The sequence below is a fragment of the Thamnophis elegans genome, chromosome 4, assembly GCF_009769535.1.
Source record: "Thamnophis elegans isolate rThaEle1 chromosome 4, rThaEle1.pri, whole genome shotgun sequence".
Taxonomy (NCBI): domain Eukaryota; kingdom Metazoa; phylum Chordata; class Lepidosauria; order Squamata; family Colubridae; genus Thamnophis; species Thamnophis elegans.
In genome coordinates this window covers 29316026-29338305 of record NC_045544.1, presented here as the reverse complement: position 1 = coordinate 29338305, position 22280 = coordinate 29316026, and the positions used below count along the sequence as shown (strand labels likewise).

The 22280-nt window shown below is 38.5% G+C and overlaps 1 protein-coding gene across 1 annotated transcript in view; it reads left to right on the top strand.

The window, feature by feature from the left end:
• PREP (prolyl endopeptidase) overlaps window positions 1-22039 on the top strand; it is a 65474-nt gene extending 43435 nt beyond the window's left edge. Inside the window, exons 11-15 of the mRNA XM_032216186.1 lie at window positions 9709-9845; window positions 13701-13795; window positions 17960-18091; window positions 19766-19922; window positions 21298-22039. Coding sequence (XP_032072077.1) covers window positions 9709-9845; window positions 13701-13795; window positions 17960-18091; window positions 19766-19922; window positions 21298-21592 — 816 coding nt within the window. The 3' untranslated portion in view covers window positions 21593-22039. The remainder of the gene's footprint in view (window positions 1-9708; window positions 9846-13700; window positions 13796-17959; window positions 18092-19765; window positions 19923-21297) is intronic.
• Window positions 22040-22280: the final 241 nt, after the last annotated feature.

Below are 22280 nucleotides of genomic sequence, written 5' to 3'. Positions count from 1 at the left end.
TTTGCTTTCAACATCCTCTTGTTGATTTTCACATGTTTGGTTTAAGATTGTCATTTTACAATCTTACTTCTTTCTTATCATATTTGTAATAGAGCAAAATGTTTGTACATTTCAGAAGTGAAAGGAAACTCAAAGCCATTATTAACTATTGGTAAACTGAAGTTAGAATGACTCAGAAATGAATATAATTGGCAGGCTTACAGGATAAATCATTTTAAAACCTCTTCCCTGCTATTATTGATCTTGCTATTGGTACTCATTGTTTTAGAGTTTTAGAGTTTTTATTGGGATTTATATGCCGCCCTTTTCCCTGAGGGGACTCAGGGCGGCTTACAACCACAAGGGAGGGGGGTGCAGTGTCAAAAACAGAACAGTATGTGAACAAAGAAAAAATAGTAAAAACACAACTTTCATTCAGCAATCAAACACTCGGGCGGGTAAATTGGGAACCTATCCCCAGGCCTGCTGGGAGAGCCAGATCTTGAGGGCTGCGCGGAAGGTCTGGATAGTGGTGAGGGTACGGATCTCAACGGGGAGGTCGTTCCACAGGGTCGGAGCTGCAACAGAAAAGGCTCTCCTCCGTGTGGTTGCCAGTCGGCATTGAATGGCAGATGGAATTCGGAGGAGGCCCAGTCTGTGCGATCTAATTGGTCGATTTAGGGAGGTAATCGGCAGAAGGCGGTCTCTCAAGTACCCAGATCCACTACCATGGAGTGCTTTAAAGATGGTCATCAGTACCCTGAAGCGCACCCGGAGACCAACAGGTAGCCAGTGCAGCTCGCGGAGGACGGGTGTAACGTGGGCGAACCGCGGTGCGCCCACTATCACTCACGCGGCTGCATTCTGGACTAGCCGTAGCCGCCGGATGCACTTCAAGGGCAACCCCATGTAGAGCCCATTGCAGTATTCCAGCCTAGAGATCACAAGGGCTCGAGTGACTGTTGTGAGAGCCTCCCGGTCTAGGTAGGGCCGCAACTGGCGGACCAGGCGAACCTGGGCAAATGCCCCCCTGGTCACAGCTGACAGCTGGTGGTCAAAAGTCAGCTGTGGGTCCAGGAGGACTCCTAAGTTGCGGACCCTATCTGAGGGGTATAAAATTTGACCCCCCAGCCTAAGCGTTGGTGTATTAGCCAAATTATTGGGAGGGAAGCACAACAGCCACTCGGTCTTGTCCGGGTTGAGTACCAGTTTGTTAGCACTCATCCAGTTCCTAACGGCCTCCAGACCCTGGTTCATCACGTCCACCGCTTCATTGAGTTGGCACGGGGCGGACAGATACAGTTGCGTATCGTCCGCATATTGGTGGTATTTTATCCCGTGCCTCCGAATGATCTCACCCAGCGGTTTCATGTATATGTTAAATAGTAGGGGGGATAAGACCGAACCCTGCGGCACCCCACATGTTAGGGGCCTCAGGGACGATCTCTGCCCCCCGACCAACACCGACTGCGACCTGTCCGAGAGGTAGGAGGAGAACCACCGTAAAACAGTGCCTCCCACTCCCACCTCCCGCAGACGTCGCAGAAGGATACCATGGTCGATGGTATCGAAAGCCGCTGAGAGGTCAAGGAGAACCAGGATGGACGCATAGCCTCCATCTCTGGCCCTCCAGAGATCATCGGTCAATGCGACCAAAGCGGTTTCTGTGCTGTAACCAGGTCTGAAGCCGGACTGGAAGGGGTCAAGATAACTAGCTTCCTCCAAGGCCCGTTGAAGCTGGAAGGCCACCACCTTCTCAACAACCTTCCCGATAAAGGGGAAGTTGGAGACAGGACGAAAGTTGTTTAGAATGGCTGGATCTAAAGATGGTTTCTTCAGGAGGGGTCTCACCACCGCCGTTTTAAGTACGGCGGGGAAGTGCCCCTCCCGAAGGGAGGCGGTCACAACCGCCTGGATCCAGCCATGTGTCACCTCCCTGCTGTTGGCAACCAGCCAGGAGGGACACGGGTCCAGAATACAAGTGGAGGCACTTACAGCTCGAATGGCCTTGTCCACATCCCCAGAGGCAACATCCTGGAACTCAACCCAGAGATGGTGTGGCAAGTGGTCCTCCTGTGTCTCGGCTGGATCTACTGCGGTGGAGTCCAAGTCCGATCGAAGCCGTGAGCAACAAATACACCAAACGTTTTTTTAAAAATATTCTACTAAAGTATATTACTTCCTGAGTAATCAGGTGTATTAATCCATCTGAAACAAGCAGATGATTCAGCTGATATTGTTAAAAGAGAAACTAATCAAGATAATTGTTTCTCATATTTTCTCAAGTGTAGTTCAGTGAGCTTCTGGTGATGACACTTAATATTACTAGCTTTGTCATTCACTAAAGATTATCTCCCTTAATGTCATTCAAAGGGTTCCTTCTTCTTGGTCCTTTTTTGATAAAATAAAAAGAAATGCTTAAAAATTAGCAACATTATTTAGCTTACTTCTTTAAAACACAAGTCAAGTATTTTGGTTTATCTTAGAGCATCAATCTTTAGTAGCTGAGACTGTAAACTTTGTAACATTTACAAGCATAGACAAACACCGATTTGTCATGTCTCTGATATGCTCAATATCTTTTCCAATTCTGGTTTGAGTGAGACCGAGACCTTTTGTGTCTTTATCCTGAAGAATAATTTAATTGCACTGACATGGCTTTCTTTTCAGAATGCCACTGTTTATCCTGCCAGCTGCTTCTTCAGAACATACTCTTTAATCCCATTATTGCTGCTTTCTCCCTTGGTGATTCTTATAAATTATCCCATTTATCCATGATTATTCAGTGAAGAGAATGTTACCTGTCTCATGTAGCACTTCTGATTCAGGTATTTTCTGAGAGTCTAGGCTATCTCTCTGAAACAGTCAATATTTTCTGAAAGATGTCCCTACAGATATTTAGAAGAAACTTTTTTTATATAAAGAATTGAATTAGGTTCAGCTCAGTTCTTCGCTTACTTATTTCTTAATGGCTCCAATTCAATCTCATTTTCATCTGCTATTTAGCCTTGGTAAGTACAATTGACCTTTTAAAGAAGTTTTATACCTTATCTTTGGTAGCAAAATTTAAACAATATTAAATAAATTTAATAATAAAACTATCTTAGTTCCCTGTATTGTGGGTCTGAGGACAGCAAATAAGCACTGTGTGGGCGATAACAGTTGAGGCAACCCAATGTTTCTTAAATTACTTTCTCATTCCTTCCTTCCTTTTGTTTTAATGCTTGCAACTTTTGCTCAACTGGTGGGTTCTGCTGTAATTTTAATTTCTCATATTAAGGATTCATATATCTTCAAAATCACTTTTATTCCATTTACGTACTATATTTTTAGATTATACAGAAATAAACTTCTTCAATTGGCTGTGAAATTAAATATCACCATGTCCCAGCACAGTATAAATGAGATACATCAAATCTCATATCCCTTTCCCCTCCCGTTATGCAGGCAAGAAGTTAAAAGCTTTGATAGGTGTAATTAGTTAAACCTCCAGTCTGAAGCTCCCTCTTCCTGGAAGTTTGCCAGTTAGGGAATGTGGTCTTCAGAACTGAAAAAGATTCCTTAGTTTATTATATAATTCAAAGATGGCTGCTACTGATATCTTAAAACAAATTCTACTGGAACATTTGTATGAAATACAAGGTATTCTTGCACAGTTTTCCTCATTGCAACCATACAAGCTTTATTTGTTTATAATTGTACCTGACAAAATGAGATTAATATTATGTTAATTTTAGATACCGTTCACATGTGCAAAATGTCAGCCATAAAATATTTTCTAACAATTATTCACCTAGAAAAAAAATATTTCCAGTGGAAAGTTTCAATGCTGCTGATAGATACTAACACTAATGTTCAAGGCTTCTTTCCAAATGTGAATTCAGATGCTTTTATTAACAGAGAATGATAGTAGATGTTCTAATCCATAAACCATTGATTTGCACCCAAATTGTTTATAATATAGAAAGTGGAAAAGGTATAAGGCACTGAAAAGATATTCAGTGGCAATTTATAAGAAAGCTGCTAATCTTTAAAGAACTGCATTACATTGAATAATAATTACTTTAAAATTTACTGTAAGTCACTGAGGTCATTTTGACTCAAGGCTACAGTGAAGTCCATTTTCAGTTCTCTGAAATAGAACATTGGAAAAGAGTTTATAGAACCATAATTATATAGTAGTACAGTTTGGTCTACTTTTTTTCCAACTGTCTTGGTAGTATTAAACAGCACAGTAGACAGGAGGACCTCTCTAAAAATTATTTATTTGGATACCATCTTTATTATTTTTACAAATCTTTTTGTAAAAAAATATATATTTTGTTTTAAAAAACCTATCCTACACACCTTCTCCTTCCTATTTTTCCAGCAATAAGCCTGTGAGGTAGATTGAGCTGAGAGAGAGTGACTGACTCAGCTTCCTTTCTTGCCTAAGACAGACTTGAATTCAAAGTCTTCTGCTTGCTTGCTTGGTGCCTTAACCCCTAAAGTGACTCAAAATGTCTTCTGTACAGAGCTACCCTCTGTAGTTTGGCTTAGCTACAGAGAATGATAGATGAGGATTACTGTATGTAGTGAAGTCATCTTCTATTGCTTTCTCCAGTGATGTTGATGTAGCTAATATCATGTCATTCCCTCAAGACAAACTAAAATGGCCTTACAGGAAAAAGAGCATTGATCAGAGAGATGAGGATGTACCTGCCACAGCTGAAAAAAGCAATCTACAAACGATACAGTCACTACTGAAGTGGGACAAATGGTACCTATGCCATGGCCTCTGTTGGGAGATACTATTTCCACATGGATTGGGGTTGAGAGGAAGGTTCTTAAGTAGGAAGTTATAATGCTTAAGGCACATTTTCAGCCACCACACCACTGAACTTGGTACAGTAAGAGAGTGATTTTGGGGCCAGAAAAACAAGCTATTTCCATTCCTAAGGAACTAGGTTGCTACTGCTGCAAAGGTGAACCCATCTAGATGAAACTGGTGGGATCTTTGAGAGGGAGAAGGCATAAATATTCAGAACAACTCACATTTCTCAAACTTGTTGTTCTTTAAGTTCACAAAGAAGTAATACATCTTTAATATTCTTAACATTAACGTTTTTCCATTGCTAGAATGAATGATCACCAGTCATGAATGGTCTCCATTGTCTTAAACAGTGTTCCATTGTTCTCGTTGGCAGCAGACACTTTAAAATCTGCTAAATAGACTGACAAGAAACTACTTCTCAGAGAAGAACAACCAAACATGTATTAGTTTTTGAAAGTAGGAAAGACAGGTTTAAAGAAATTTATGGAAAGCTTAATTGCTTCCATCTGATATTCCATGTGCATATCAGAGTTTCTAAAATTGCATGACAAATCTAACCACTGATCTGAAATTCAGTTCAGCATTGCTATGGAAGCCTTGTGCTAAGTACAAAATATATATATATAGGTGGGCCTAGGGCCTAAAATGGGTATTAATGGCTCTCTTTTTTTCTGAGATTCTTTACTCTTTCTCAACCTTCAGGGAAGGGATATTTAACTCTGACCCCAAGGTCTGACCTGATTTCACATATAGTTTTGAAATTAAAGATGGACCAATTGTGACCCAAGGGTTACAAATATATTAACAGGTTCATTTTAGGAACCTGAACATGCATTTCAATTGAATTTTACTCTATTCTGGTATGTCGAGACTTCTAAATAGAAGGTATGAATCAGTGAGATCATTTTATGGGTGAAACAGCATCTGTGAATGCAGTACGTTCTTTCCCTTACACCCATCTTCTGTGCACCTACCAAAGTTGCAATAGATTGATTTTTATTTATTTATTTAATTTATATGCCCACCATCTTGCAGTTTGGTGACTCTGAGCACCTTACAGTGTAATAACACATAGTTATTTAAAAAAAAACAGTTATAAATATAAAAACAGATTGAAATTACAAAAGATTAAAGCAAACTAAAAATTGTGAGTTTAGAGCCAAGCATCGGTGGTACCTTCTATTTTACTACCCAATCATCTGGCATAGCCAAGTTTTAAAGCTTTTCCTAAAGGCCAGAAAACAGGGAGAAGACACTTATATTGGTTTTATTTCTCTCTCACTTTAGTTTTTCTATTGACAGTCATTTCAATAATTGTTAGGAGCACTAATAACTACCAATGGAAAAAAAAATTGCTTTAGTAATACCTTAAATGATAGAGAATACTGCTTTACTTTATATGAAATAGTCTTTCAACTTCCTATCATATATAAGTAGAATTAAATGACTTCAAAATCATTTCCTCTATTTTATGTCACACTTTATTTTATATTTAATATTTTTTCAAGGTGAATAAAACTATTTCTTCAGCTTGTTCAAGTAAGGAGAATAATAATACAAGCTCACTAATCATTTACCTTCGCTGCTGAATTTTTGTTTGAACTTTTTTGAAAATTGTCCTTGCTCTTCCATTTCTCTCTTTTCCCCCCCCTCCTGCCACCTGGTGAGTTTATTTGCTGCCAGGCTGCCAAATTCACTAATGAGGGATTTTTCTAAATGACTGGCTTCTGGCTCTTGGCCTTGATCAGCATGACACTGCTTCTTGTCCCATGAATGGGAAATAGAAAAATGAACTTTTCTGAAGGACTTCCTTGATTATTTATCCTGAGTCTTCTATTTTTTATAACAGCCTTGTTGGCATATCTATGATAAGAACCTTCATTATTTTACTATGAAAGTTTAACAAGCCTGAGATCATTAGCATATCCAGCCTGTCTTTTACTCAAATAAATCAGCCTCAGGACCACCATAGAGATTCAGAGAAAAATTAGTTGGTCCCAATTTACACCTGAGTCTCACACAGTAGATGTAAACCCATTGGTTTATGCTGAACCTCCATTTTTCACTCAAAAAAAAATCCTTTCATCAAGTCAAATTAATCAGTATACGTTCTTGGAAAAAAATCATTATTTTGATTTGCAATTCTTACAATTTCAGATACGTTATCTGCTCCTGTGACTTTCTAAAACATTCACTGTTATAATATTGAAGAATAATTAACGTGTTGCTTAAAAAAGTAGGATCCCTTTATCCAGGGATAACTTTTTCCCAGCTGAGAATCTTTGGCTACTATACTGGGGCTACACTCCAGAAAGTAGTTTTACAGCCAAGACTAAAGCTAAAAGGGTCATATGTGTTTAAAAGTAATTATAAAGTAAGGGTATATAGTAATATAAAACATTAGTTAAGCTTTAAACTGGTATTTATCCCATTTTGTAAAATTAAACATTATAATTTTAAAATTGTTGATTTCTGAGAGTTACAGTCAAGACACATGAGGTCCTAAGGCAATGTTCCTCATCCATGGTAACTTTAAGACATTGTAGACTTCTACTCACAGAATTCCCCAGCCAGGATGAGTGGAATTAATATCTAGTTGCAAAAATAGCTCTTGCCTCATTTCATTGCTTTATTCCAGGGGAAGGTACCTTCAGTTTCTTAGAGAATTTTTTTTTCTTACTTATTTAAAAAAATCAGGATAAACATTCTATGATTTTTAAACCTTTAAATCATCATTCACTGAACTGGTTACCCTCATATAATAGGGCTACAATTCCTTGAATTCCTATTCAGGTTATCCATTTTACTATGCTGGCTGGGAATTCGAGAAGAGGTAATACCAACACTTCTTGGGATTGTCTTGTTGGAGGAAATTCTCCATATGTGGGATCTCTATCTCTATGTCACTAGATATGTCCTGATTATGTTCTAGATACTAAGTCTACATATAGTAATGCCTCAAAAATGTGGAGATGTTCTTCACTGGGTAAAATAGAACATTATACCTCGAGAAAGCTATTTGTGTAAACCAGTGATTAATTTCAGAATGCAGCCAAGGATTCTTGCCCAAGAATTATATAGGACAACTTTCCTCAATCTGAAACTCATGATATATGAATTTCAGTTACCGGAATTGATATGACAATTCATTTAGGGAAGAAATCTTATCATAGTACTGGAAATAAATGCTACTCATATTCATTAATTCCTTCTATTGAACTTTATAGACATCTTTTTGACTATTTTGATTAAATTCAGGAATTCTGCTAAAAGCCTTACAATGTAAAATTATTTTTAAAGGGGGCTATGAGGTGGTTGGGAAGAAAAGACAAAATCCATCTGAAACTAGACTGTTCCAGTATTCAAAATGGCAGCAAAATCAGAAAGGGCAAATAAATCTGTTCTCTGCAGTTTTAACGTCTGGCAAGGTAACAAAAATATTTAGGAAGAGCCAGAATGTGATTATGCAATTATCAAACATAAACTCCATTTATATATACTTTATTTACGGTCACAGACCAAAACACGAGTACTACAAAAGAGACATAAGAGAATTGATCCTAGCATCAAAGCAATCAGTCACCAAAAGCTTAACTAAGGGAAGTTACAGCGTTCTCCTCTAATGGTTACAGCTTTTAAGAAAAATTTGAAGAGCCATCTCCAAGGCAATATAAAAACAAATTACAGCCATTAGGTCTAGAAGGGATGATTTCAAGAAGAGACAGTAACTTAGATCTGTCTGCGTTATACATGGGCAAAATAGAAGGATGTGCTCCACAGTTTCAACCTTGGCTCTGTCACAAGGGCAGTAAACTCCATTTAACATTTTGACTGTCTTTGTGCTTGTTGTTATAAATTTCTTTTGGGTTCTGTCTTATTCGTTTTGTATACATCCATTGTTAATTAAGCCTTAGCTTTATGAATAACTGTATAAAAGCCTTATGTTCTTTTTTAAAACATATATTATATGAGTCAGCAATTCCATCATAGAGGTTCTAGGCATCTTAACGGTAACAATCTCTCTATAGTGATTGATTTCTGTCTTCTTGGGACTTCTTCTTTTTCACCTCCATGAATGCATTTGATGTAAACATTGTTTTGTTTCCAAATTATCTATAAATATTACAAAAGCCTTGCTGCATCAGCTAAGAGATGTTGAGTTCAGTACTCAATACTAGTAAAATGCCAATCAGACACTTTCAAGAAGGCCCCAAATCACCTTTTCCATTGCATTTTCCAGCAAATAGTACTTAAATGATTCAGGAGGCAATATAAAGTCAGCAAGCTCTTTATAAACTGATTTTTCATGAATCCATTCATTTCCATCTTAAGATGCTATCAATTCATTGTCCATTGCCACATTTTATGGCAAAATATTTCATATTTATAATCACTATATGCAATTATAAAAAATAAATTATTGCCTAGTTATATAAGTGTACATAATAATTCATTATAGACCAGGTCTGAATAGCTGTGGATTTTCAGATGTTGTTGAACTACAGTTCCCAGCAGTTTTAGGTTACATGACCAATACTAAAATATGCTGATATTTTTAATCTGTAACATCCAGAGAGCCAAAGCTTCTCACATATCTTCTAGGATTGTGGTATTGCCAAAATGTATTAGCAGCATGTAAAACACCTTTTTGGAATGCTTATCACAAATAAGGATCATTGGCAACTTCTCTTCAGTGCTGATCTAGAATTTCTATAGACATTTAGTTTTCTGTTCTATTAAATTTCCTTCTTGTCTAGGAAGGAAATTCTTATTATTATGTATCCCAGCAAAATTTTCTTCATTCCCCCTTTTGTTTTGTTCAGTAAAAGAGTATCTGTGACTAATATGACTACAATAATACTCCCAAGTATTCTCATCATTCAGAGTTTTATTTTCCCTTTCCTTTTTTGTGTCAGGTCTTTTACCCAAGCAAAGATGGCACCAAGATACCAATGTTTATTATCTACAAAAAAGGAATCAAATTGGATGGGTCCCATCCTGCCTTCCTTTATGGTTATGGTGGCTTCAACATATCTATCACACCAACCTATTGGTAAGTGGAAAGTTGGGAGTTTGTGCAAAAATTATTGAAACCTGAAAATAGCAATGCAACTTTTGTACCAGCTGAAGCTGAGCAAAGGTTCCTCAGCTATGGCTTTCACCTGCTAATCAAGTAGGAGCCATGACTTTAGGATGACCCCAAATTATGGACCTACCACTTCAGAGGCAGTGCAGTCTTCTCCAGAGACAAAACATCGGGATATATAGCATCACAGATACATAAACAATCATTGTATCTTGCTACAATTTAATTTAGGTGGCATTGATCACACTCTTGGATGACACAAAGGTGAATGGAGATAATGTATTCATTCTTGATCTCTTAACAGCTTTTGATACCATAGATCAGGGATGTCAAACTCAAGGCCCAAGAGGGGGTGTGGATCCAGCCCGCAGGGTGTTTACATCTGGCTGGCAGGGCTGATCTGGAAACAGCAAGGGCATTGTGCACTGGCCCCCAGTACCTCTGCCAGCAAAACTGGAGCTTGGGGGGCACAGGTCGACCTTCCGAGCTTCATTTCCACTGGCAAAGGGTTGCAGGAGGCTGTCACAACTGAAGACTGAGCTCTGGAGCCCATTTTCGCTGGCAGAGTGCTCAGGCCACCACAGGCATCCCCGACATGACTGACATTGAGCTGGCCATGCCCACCTTGGCCCCCTGAAGTCAAACACAACCCTGATGCTTCCCTCAATGAAATTGAGTTTGACACCTCTGCCATAGTTCATGGTATCCATCTAGCTTTGGGAGTTGAGGGTGGGTAGCATTGTGTTAGGCTGGTTTTTCTCTTTCTTCCAGGGTCAGTTCCAGTCAGTGTTGGGCCAAGAGCTCCTTTCTCCTCTTATTTAACATCTACATGAAGCCTCTCTGTGAGGTAGTCCGACAGTTAGGGGTCAGGATTAGGGTTTATATCCCGCTCTATATCTCCTACCCCCCTCCACAGTGTATTCCCCCTCAGCAGGCTGCCTTCTAATGTCAAGGTTTTTGCACACTTTTCTGTTGTACATCCATTCCTGGACTAGGAGATTCTGTTTACTGTCACTTCTTTTTACGTCTCCCTGTTACCCAATAAAAATATATTTGGGGGGATGAGGGAGAGCTGCATCACACCCATTCTGCTATTTTCTGCCAAAGGTATTATTCAAACGTTTTTCCACAATATGCCCTCATTTCATTTCCACATAGCATTTCTCCTCTCTAATTGTAGAGTCTCTTACAGATTCTTAATTCCACTGCAGACTATGTGGTCTGCTTATATTTTAGTTCCTTTTATAAAGCATAACTTATTTGATATAAACCATATAGATTGTAGGGAGGAGGGAGGGGGGGAAGGAGGAAGGAAGGAAGGAAGGAAGGAAGGAAGGAAGGAAGGAAGGAAGGAAGGAAGGAAGGAAGAATATTCCCATATACACAATTCCAGAACAGATGACCTGGAAAATACTTATACTCCACCAGCATTCCACATGTTTTCTTTCTACATGATGTCTGTCCTCATTTTTTTCTTGTTGTTCTATGTCTCTTATACAGTACCAATCACTCAACCAGAAATATATAGATACAGCCTGACAGTAAACACTAAATAAATGAGTCATACACCCAGAAGCAAGGAACAAGTTTTTTTGTTCTAGGTGGACTTCAAAACACTTTTATAATCTTCAAGCTCCAAATCTTTCAAACCTTCAAACTCTGAGCTCAGCAGGAGGTTGTGTTTTTTGTGTCAGTTTATTATGTATTATATAAAGCATATAGAATATGTCGCATCAGTATACATATCCTGATGTCTGAAGGTTCTTTCTCTAAGCACTCTGTTCTGCTTCAGGCATGCAAAAGAGAAATATTGGCTCTGTAGAGAACCATTGCCTTGAACAGAGAACTAATTAGAATAAAAGAATAGTCAACTAAAATAGATCACATATATAAAACCTCTAAGGGAGGAATGGTAGAAATAGACACAGTATGTACTGTACCATAGTTTGACATATTAACCATCTCTGAATGGCAGCTGGCTTTCTGTATATTATTTGGGAAAATATGGAATATTTTCCAGGATGATTTGTATTTTTCTAGTATATTATTTTTACTCTCTCAACATTAGACTCCATTAATTTTCAATAGCATTTGACAGCAGGCTTTTTTCCTATCCTTTTTCCTTTTGTGATCACTAATTGCAACATGGTTAATATTATTTAGGCTTGATTAATGACTCTGACATCTTTGTAATTAGTTGCAGTTCTCTTGCTTTATGCGCTAACATTAAGAGAGTGTACATTCAGAGGTAACAGATTTGCTGCAGAGGTATTTATGCAGATATCCCAAGACCTCATTAGAATGCTTCAAATTATAAACAGGCAAACGTAGTCCTTTCTTTGAAATGGAGAATAATCTAAAAATAAATAATCACTTATGCCAAGTTAGCAAAGCTTTGGAAGTGGCAGATCATCCACAGCTCATGTCCTACCCATCCCACAATTCAATCCACTTAAAACTGCTCCCAAAATCATTAATAGATTTCATCCACAGATAAAACCAATAAAACATACTACTGTCAAAGCCAGCTAATATAAACGCCCAGGTTGACAAAGAGGTAAGGAGAACAGAAGGATTTTTTAAAAATCTTATTAATTAATTCTCACAGAAAGATGGCATTACCTTTTACTTCAAAGATGCTTTTTTGCACGTTTTCTAAAAGCTGCATTCCTTTTATGCTTGATATGTCTAATTTATTTTTATTATTTGACGGATTCTTTTTTAAAAAAATAAACTTCCATTTATGGCATTCCAAGCTGTAAAATAAGCTGTCCTAGGCAGCTTTTGTCCACATGTGCTCAGAAAATGTGCCTTCAAAATGGTTATACAGATGGAAAAATGGAATTCAGATTGCTAGGCTGGGGTATCTAAATATATTCCATGTCAGAATATCTAAATATTCCTTAGGACTACTAAATTATAGTAAATATCGCAGGAGTAGTATTCTCCCTGTCTAGTATTTTTGCAAAGATATGAATTATGCAATACTGAAGTGACCTTTAATACAATTAAATTAACTCAATATAAGCAGGTATATAAGTAGGTAGGTAGATATATAGATGCTTTCTCCCATATTGAACTTATCAAGATTCTTCTCCTTTCTAACATCTAAGCTTCAAGAGTAAAGTTCCATAAATGAATTACAGGTAGTCCTTGACTTACAATCATTTAACAACCATTATAACAGTGCTGAAAAAAAGCGATTTAGTTCCTCTCATGACTGTTAAAACATCCTCGCTGTCACATGACCTGAATTCGGCTGCTGACATATGTTTACAATGGTTGCAGCATCCCAAGGTCACATGATCCTCACCTGTGACCTTCCTAATAAGCTTCCAATAGGTAAAGTCAGTGAAGGAAGCCACATCTGCTTAGCGACCACATGGTTTTTTAAAAACCATGGCAAAAATGTCAGGGACAACCTAACAATCGCCTTACTTAGTGATGATAGTTCTGGTCGCAATTGTGATTAGAAGTCAGGGAGTATCTGTATTTCCATACATGAAATATAAAGTTAGAAAAACCTGAATAAGCTACTGTGGACTTTTCATTGACTTTATTTCTTTCATTAACGTTAGTTCAGTGCTATGAAAGGCAGAATTAAAGTAAAATTTTAGCCAGTGAGTTAGGTTTGCTGAATGAACCATGGAAAGATTTTTCATTGCAATATGTATGGTATCAGTAAAATATTTTCTCCTTTGTGGTAACGCATCAAGAAAATCCATGCTCTTACCACTGCTATATTTTAGCTCCAGCTGATTCCAAAGGCCATAACTTACACATATTTAACTATTAATTGAGGCTGCTTTTATTATTTTGCAGTGTATCAAGGCTTATTTTTATAAGGCACCTAGGTGGTATTCTAGCTGTGGCTAATATCAGGGGAGGTGGCGAATATGGCGAGACCTGGCACAAAGGTAAGATTTCATATTGCAAAAACAATGTTGGTCAGTGGAAAGCTGATTTTGATTCCAGCTTGTTTGCCTTACTATTCATTACTCATTTTTATGCTCTGGATAAAGTTCCAAACCCTGAACATTATGTAACATCACACTCACAAATTTATTAAAATCTGTCACATTTCTTAATTCTTTCAAAAAATGTTATTCTCAATTGCATTTTTTTCAGAAGCTCTTTCAAAGAATGCTTGAAAAATATCCATGTTTCTCTCTTACTTTTCATGTTAGCATTTTATGACTTTTAGTATTCACTGTTTCCCTAATTTAAAGAGTTTACCAATAATTTGGAAAAGGAACACAACGGTTTCAGGAAATATAAAGCACTCATGGCAGCATTTTAATACCCCAGGCGAAGTATTTGGCAATAACTGGAAACCAGTTGAAGAGCTTTAATGTGTATTTTAATAATGATCAATTGTCCTGAATGGTCTTTATTTCCACATTTCCTGGCATAATAAAATAAGATGGGTAGCTATACAAATGCAGTAAGAAGGATAGGATTTCTCTTCTACTCGCTTTAGTTTTCCATAGTATATGCAGAGCCAAAAGCTATGGATGTGACCATATTGAGGTTTTTTTGGCATCTGTATAGGTGTGGTTGGCAATTGTCCTTTCCCAAGATATTTTCTTAAGACGTTACAATCTAAGGCAGTGGTTCTCAACCTTCCCAATGCCTTGACCCTTTAATACAGTTCCTCATGTTGTGGTGACCCCCAACCATAAAATTATTTTCGTTGCTACTTCGTAACTGTAATTTTGCTATTGTTATGAATCGTAATGTAAATATCTGATATGCAGTATGTATTTTCATTATTACAAATTGAACATAATTAAAGCATAGTGATTAAGCTGCCAATCTTGGTTTGGGAGAAGATCAGCAGGTTGGGATTTTCCAGGATAAAACGACCTCCCTGCCTGCCTCCAGCAGCAGTTCGTGGTTTACACGAGTTTCACTTTATTAAGTTAACTTTTTTTACATTCCATTCCACCCATCCACCAACCCAGTTTTCTTTCTTTCTTTCTCTTTCTTTCTTTCTTTCTTTCCATTCCTCCCTCCTTTTTCTTCTTTCTTTTTTTCTTTCCATTTCTCCATCCTTCCCTTTTCTTTCTTTCTTTCCACTCCTCCCTCCTTCCCTTTTCTTTCTTTCTTTCCTTCCATTCCTCCCTCCCTCCCTTTTCTTTCTCTGTTTCTTTCTTTCTTTCTTTCCTTCTTTCTTTCTTAAGAATCGTTAAAACCAGGCATGGAAGTGCGTAGTAGTTAATTCATGCGAGCAATCGATTTAACACAGATTAAGAAGTTGCCCTTTAAATGGGATTTTTAACGGAAGCTTAAGCTACATCAAACTGTGCTTCCATCCCGAGTGGAATTCCTGTCCGCCCCTCCAGCTTCTCTTGCCAGCCCTTCCCGGGGGCCAAAAAGCCTCCGAGCTCAGTTTAGCCCGCAGCACAGGACTGGCGGCAAAGGCAGCATCCAGGCCCAAGGCAGCTTGAATCCCAACATGTGCCTGCCTGGGTGAGAGCCCGTCCCACCGGCTGAAGCAGGTGGCCCGACTGCCCCGCCGGTCTCCTGCTCTCCGGGCGCCTTCGAGCTCCTGTTCAGGTGACTGGGCTGAAGCGGCACCGCCGACCGTGCTCGCTTCAGACATCCGACGGAGCCGAGGCTGATCTGCCACCCAGAAGAACCCCTCTCCCCCTTCAGCACCTCTGCTTTTCCCTGGCATGGAGACCGGGCTGGGCATCTGGGCTGCGCCCGGAGCCGGGAAGAGGTTGCTTCTTCATGCACCTGCCACTTCAGGACATGATCCTGAGCATGGGCAATGCCGGTGGAGGTGGATGGTCTTAGGCGACCCCTGTGAAAGGGTCATTCGACCCCCAAAGGGGTCGAGACCCACAGGTTAAAACCCCTGTCTAAGGGGACGTGGTGGCTCAGTGGCTAAGACGCTGAGCTTTTTGATCAGAAAGCCGGCAGTTCGACGGTTTGAATCCCTAGCGCTGTGTAACAGAGTGAGTTCCTATTACTTGTCCCAGCTTCTGCCAACCTAGCAGTTCAAAAGCATATAAAAGTGCAAGTAGAAAAATAGGAACCACCTTTGGTGGGAAGGTAACAGCGTTCTGTGTACCTTTGGTGTTTAGTCATGCCACATGACCATGGAGATGTCTTCGGACAGCGCTGGCTCTTCGGCTTTGAGACGGAGATGAGGACCACCCCCTAGAGTAGGGAACAACTAGCACATATGTGCGAGGGGAACCTTTACCTTCTAGGTGTGGTTGGTAGTTGTCCTTTCCTAAGATATTTTCTTATACCTTCCAATCTAGGTACAACTTTGGGGTTTCTAGGTTAACTTCTGTTTAGATATTAGTCAGATCCACTCCTGTTTATTCACTTTTTTTGAGTTCACTCAAGATAATCTAGACTCCTCTCTCTGCTATAGCTTTTTCAAAGCCATATGTATTATATGTTCCTTTCAATCTTGGTTACATTTAATTTTGAATATTTTATATATTATTATATGATGGCAAAGGAGTCAACAGGTACTTCTAGAGTTTTTTTTTTCATTCACCAAGGTTTTGAAATTCTATAAAGAATACACTGAAATGGTTAAAGAATTTGAAAAGGGTCACCTTTTTCTATGGTCGCTCAGATTTTATATGATAAGTAGGTTTTGTGCAAACCAAAAATGGCACCTTAAAAAGAAACTTTAAAAAACTTAACACGAAATGTTATTCCCAAGGACTTGAACCCAAATAGTCTTGTGCAAATAGAATGGATTTCATTCACAAAAAGGATCTGACCCTCCCGTTCACTATATATTCAATCAGTGCACCAGTAATAAATCTATTACTCACCCCTGATTTAATCTTGGTTGAGAGAGCAAACCTAGTGCATGTCATTTTGATCCAAATGGGAACTAGGAAATGTACCCATCTGGGTTTGAAATATCACAGCAGTCACAACCTCAAAATGGGAAGTAGAGTGATAATTGTCATTCAGGAATCTCTGCAAGTGACCAGAAGCACAGTAGCAATAGCACATAGACTTATATACCAATTAACAATACTTTACAGTCTTCTCTAAATGGTTTATGGAGTCAGCATATTATTCCCAACAATCTGGGTCCTCATTTTACTGACTTTGGAAGGATGGAAGGCTAAGTCAACCTTGAGAATCGAAGGCCTGGCAATTGGCAGAATCAGCCTGCAATGCTGCATTCTAACCACTGTGCCACCACGGCTCATCACAGTATCACAGATATAAATGAATGTGAGCCACTGTTTGTAAGGTTAGGCTTAAGGGACAAGTCACATTGGCGTCCTTTCTGGACAGCTGAATTAATTAGTACTTGATTGCATTATATTTTGTTCATTTTAGTTCTTTTGAGTTGATTGCTTAGATAGAAGTCTAGTGGTTAAGATACCAGGCTAGAAAGCAGGAGACTCTGAATTCAAGTCCCATCTTAGCCATGAAAGCCAGCGGGGTGACTTAGGGGCCAGTCACTCAGCCCAACCAATCTCACAGGTTGTGGGGAAAATAGAAAAAGGAAGATGTGTTAGATATGTTCGTCCCCTTGGATTTGTAAAAATAATAAAGGCAGGATACAAATTTTAAAAAATACCTGGTCTCATAATGGTCCACGTGTTTGATACCAAGTTTCATACTTGTTTTAAAAGAATTCTCATTCATCTGTTTTTCAGAGAGTTATGCATTTAAATGCTATGGGGAAAAAAGGAAGATTATAGTTTCCATTAAAAATCTAGGTAACTTTTTTTCAGGGCTACTCATAGTCAGATTGCTCCATGTAAGGCTTTTAGAAGGGATGTGTTATTAGGAACATTACCTAAAATAGTAGTGGATTTTTATTTTGTACTTTCCAGTCTTCAGCCTTTTTATGCATTATTCAAAGCTTTTGAAAGCATTAAAGTTATTGGCAGAACCACCTTCTGCTTCTTTTGTTGAAAGAGATCTCTATTGTCTTTTGTATTCCCAACTGCATAAATTATTTAAAATACTCATGGAGCTGAAAAGTCATCCCAAAACGTGCTTTTTGTACCTCCCTGCATTATGCCGAGATCCAAAGTCTGCATGAGTTCTGAAGGAGTTAATTGATTTTTCTCTGTTCTTAGGTGGAATCTTGGCCAATAAACAAAACTGCTTTGATGATTTCCAGTCTGCAGCTGAGTATCTTGCCCAAGAGGGATATACATCTCCAAAAAAGCTGACTATTAATGGAGGTTCAAATGGAGGCCTCTTAGTTGGTAAGATCAGAGGCTGTGTATTTTTCTCTGTTATTTGATTATCTTGGATGGGATGCAAAAGCATGTTGAGGATATGCAAAGGAGAGGTCTTAAAAGTCCATTTTTTAAAATTCACCAACGCACTTGTTAACAGACTCACAAATTTTTTTCCACATCTAGACATCATAGAGATATGCAAAGTGCCCATTAGCACATCTGTCTGTATATCAACTATATGCTGATATATGTGTTGGCTAGGACTATCTACCAAATAATTCAGTACATAAAAATATGGTTTTCTCCATAAACTATAAAATCTTAATCTTTCCAGGCAGAGACTGCCTAAAGATAACGAGCTCTATAGCCCAGGACATCTAGAGGACACCAAGCTGAAAAATATTCTACTGGGAAATAACAATTCATATTTGTATCCAACTTAAGTAATTAGTAAATATTCACTTCTGACCATGTTTAATTGCCAGTTACTATTTTTGCTCCATGTTGCCCTTCTTGTGTACCTGCCAATTGATATCCAGAGGTGAACTTTTTTTTTTTTTTTTGAGGCTGGGAATGGCACATATAGTGCTCTAAAAAAATAAACATCTGTAATAGGTGGGATAATGGTATAAATTGGGTTATAGATGCATAATGCATAAAGTGGGATTTGGGGAAAAGTCCTCAATTTTTATTTCTATTTTTTGAGTGTGTGGAGTGCTTTCTTCAAAATTTGAGAAGCTAGTTGGTCTTGCCTAGGTCTCGAAAGAGGGACAAAATGATACAGATATTTTATCAGAAAGGGCTTAGGGAGTACAATCTGCCTACCTGTGTTCAAAATATAGAGCTTTGTTTTTGTAGTTATATTAAACATTAGACACAACATGTTTTAATTTCATAGTGTAAGTATTTCAGTATCATCTGCTGTTAGTTTTTAAATATTTTTTTTGCTTAATAGAATAACCGGAATTGGAAGGGACCTTGCAGGTCTTCCCTTGCTCAAACAGGAAACCCTATAGCATTTCAGACAAATGGTTGTCCAATCTCTTCTTAAGAACCTCCAGTGTTGGAGCACCAACTACTAAATCATTCTACTAATTAATTATTCTCTCAGGAAATTTCTTTGTAGTTCTAGGTTGGTTATTTCCAGGGGTGGAGTTCAAAGGTTCCAGAACGGATTTGCTGCCTCGTTGCTGGCTGGGTATGGCCTAGTTGGCCTCCTGCACCACCACGGGGGGGGGGGGTTTCACCCTCCCCTGGATCCAGAGGCTTTTCTCAAGGCCTGCTCCGGAGCAAAAATTGCTTCCCCCAGGCTCCGGAGACCGGAGACCGAAAACAGGCCCGTTTCTGGACTGCCTGAAGCTCCGGTAGGCCTGTTTTTTGTCCTCCCTGAGCCTCTGTGTGAGCCTTGCACTTATCTGGCATCATGAGTGGGCCATGTGGAGACCCCTGGGAGGGATGGGATGGACGGAGCCAGCCAGGGGTGGCATTTGGGGGTTTGCCGAGCTGGGCAAAATCCTAGCTAGAGCATCGCCCAAACCCATGCGAACCCTCAACAGCCCACCCTATGCTTTGATGTTATAGTAATATTTGGTACCTCCTTAAGTTTTCAAACACTAGCTCTTATTCATTGTATTTGAAACCATTCTATAGTAGGTATTCATCAATGCTAATAGGTGAGTATCTTTCCAACTTTTTCAGCTGCCTGTGCCAACCAGCGGCCAGATCTATTTGCCTGTGTGATTGCTCAGGTTGGAGTGATGGATATGCTAAAGTTCCACAAATTCACTATTGGTCATGCGTGGACTACAGATTTTGGCTGCTCAGATTATAAAGAACAATTTGATTGGCTGCTCAAGTAAGTAAAGCATATCTCCCCATTTACATACAGTATACTCTACTAGACTGCTGAATAACAATAATAAAGATGCTATTTATTTTTCTATTTTGTTGCTCAAAAGCTGAGTAATATAAAGGGTTTTTTTAATGTGATTTAGTATAAATTAAATGTGGATGTATTCCACAAATTAATAAAAGTACTAGACCAGTCTTCCCCCACCATATGTTCTAATCTCCCCAAACTACAAGCCATATTTGGGAATAACACCTCTAACATATCTGGAAGTTGCTAGGTTGGCAGATGCTCATTTACTGCATAAATATGTCTTCTGTATCCCCATTTTAGAAACTTTTCTTATGAACTCATAAGCCCTATATTTTCCTGGATGTTCCAATAGTATCTTGATAGTTTGATTGCATGTTCTTCAGCTGCATAACTATTTTGTTAAGTTTTGGTGACCAGAACTATGTAGAATTCCACAACAGAAAGAAAATCTTACAGAGAATTGTATCAAGCAGTTAAGATGCCAGCAGTTGGCTTATTTTTTATCTATACCCTAATTACCTCTAGCACTGAATTTGCTATTTTTAACCTTTGTTGATCATACCATGGTGGCGTACTGGTTAGAATGCAGTATTGCAGGCTAATTCTGCCAACTGCCAGCAGTTCAATTCTCACCGGCTCAAGGCTGACTCAGCCTTCCATCCTTCCGAGATCAGTAAAATGAGGACCCAGATTGTTGAGAGCAATATGCCGACTCTGTAAACTGCTTAGGGAGGGATTTAAAAGGCTATAAAGCACTGTGAAGCGGTACATAAGTCTAAGTGCTATTGCTATTGTTCTACCAAGCTATCTGCAAATGAAGTAAGTTCTCCAGCTTTGTTCATGCTTCATATTCATGCTGGAAGATTGAAATAATGCAGATGTGGAAAGTATGGGATTCAGTGGGAATAATTTTTCAGGAGCAGATGCCTGTTTCCATGACATGGATTGTGCTATATTACATATTATGGATGGCCATGTTCAATTGTTTCTCCAGCTGCAACTATCCTGCTCCTCACCCATTCCCTAGAACTTTTATTTACTTATTTATTTTATTTAGAAAATGTACATTGCCACCTATTCGCACATGGTGACTTAAGGTGGCTTACAGGGATATAAAAACACTATATATAAAAAATAAAACTAATAAAAGAAAATCATTAAGTAATACATTAATAAAACAATAATCTTTTGAAGTAGAAGGCAGTATTGTTTGTTCAAAGTTGACTTAGCCTTCCATTCTTCCGAGGTGGGTAAAAGCAGTATATATTCTAAGTGCTATTGCTATTTATCTCCCTATTGAAGGCCAATAAATGTTCACAAAGTACAAATGCATGTATCTCTTCTGCAGATATTCTCCTCTTCACAATATCAAGATACCAGAAGGTGATGGAGTTCAATATCCTGCAATCTTACTTCTTACAGCTGATCACGATGACCGAGTGGTGCCTCTTCATTCCTTGAAGTTCATTGCTTCTCTGCAACATATTGTAGGTCGAAGCCCCAAACAAATCAATCCATTACTAATTCATGTTGACACCAAAGCTGGTCATGGTGCAGGCAAGCCAACAGCCAAGGTTATAGAGGAAGCATCTGACATGTATGCCTTTATAGCAAGATGCCTAAATCTTGAGTGGATAGAATAGATTATTACTGTTTCAGTTAGAACTCAAGGGCTTTAACAACATTTTAAAACAAACACTGCACTCAGTGTAGTACTTACATTTAAGGACTGCCGCTCTCGGCTTCCCGTGAACTTGATATCCATTTTACTTCTGTTTGGTGTTTACTTTGCCTCCTCATTTTAGTTTCAGTCGTACATTTTAAATAGCATGTTCCGATAAATAGACAGATTGCAGATAATGCTGTTACGTGGGTTCTTAAAGAGTCAAAATGTTGGTGATGAATATTCATACACAATGGTTTTAATGTATTTTCCCCTTGTCAAGATATCTGGCTCACTTGTAATTAAATGTAAGTATTGTTCCAGTATACACTGTCAAGTTGTATTTTCTTTGCAAACCAGGTAATCCCAAACATTGAGATTACTGCCAGTGTTCCTCCATTAAAACAGTTGTACTACAAAGACTGAATACTTTTAGGTTTTGTGTGGTTCTCTTTTGATTAGTACACAGTAAAGAAATACTTTGTAGATATTATCTCATGCATATATGCATATACATCCCTTGACTCTTAATACACAATGTTTGTTTGTGTTATGCATATATAATTCACAAAATAGTTTTTTTTTAAAAAGAGAGATTAAACAAAAGACCAATAATACAAACTGAAAAAGGGAAAAAAAATCTACCAATTATTTTCTATTTACCAATA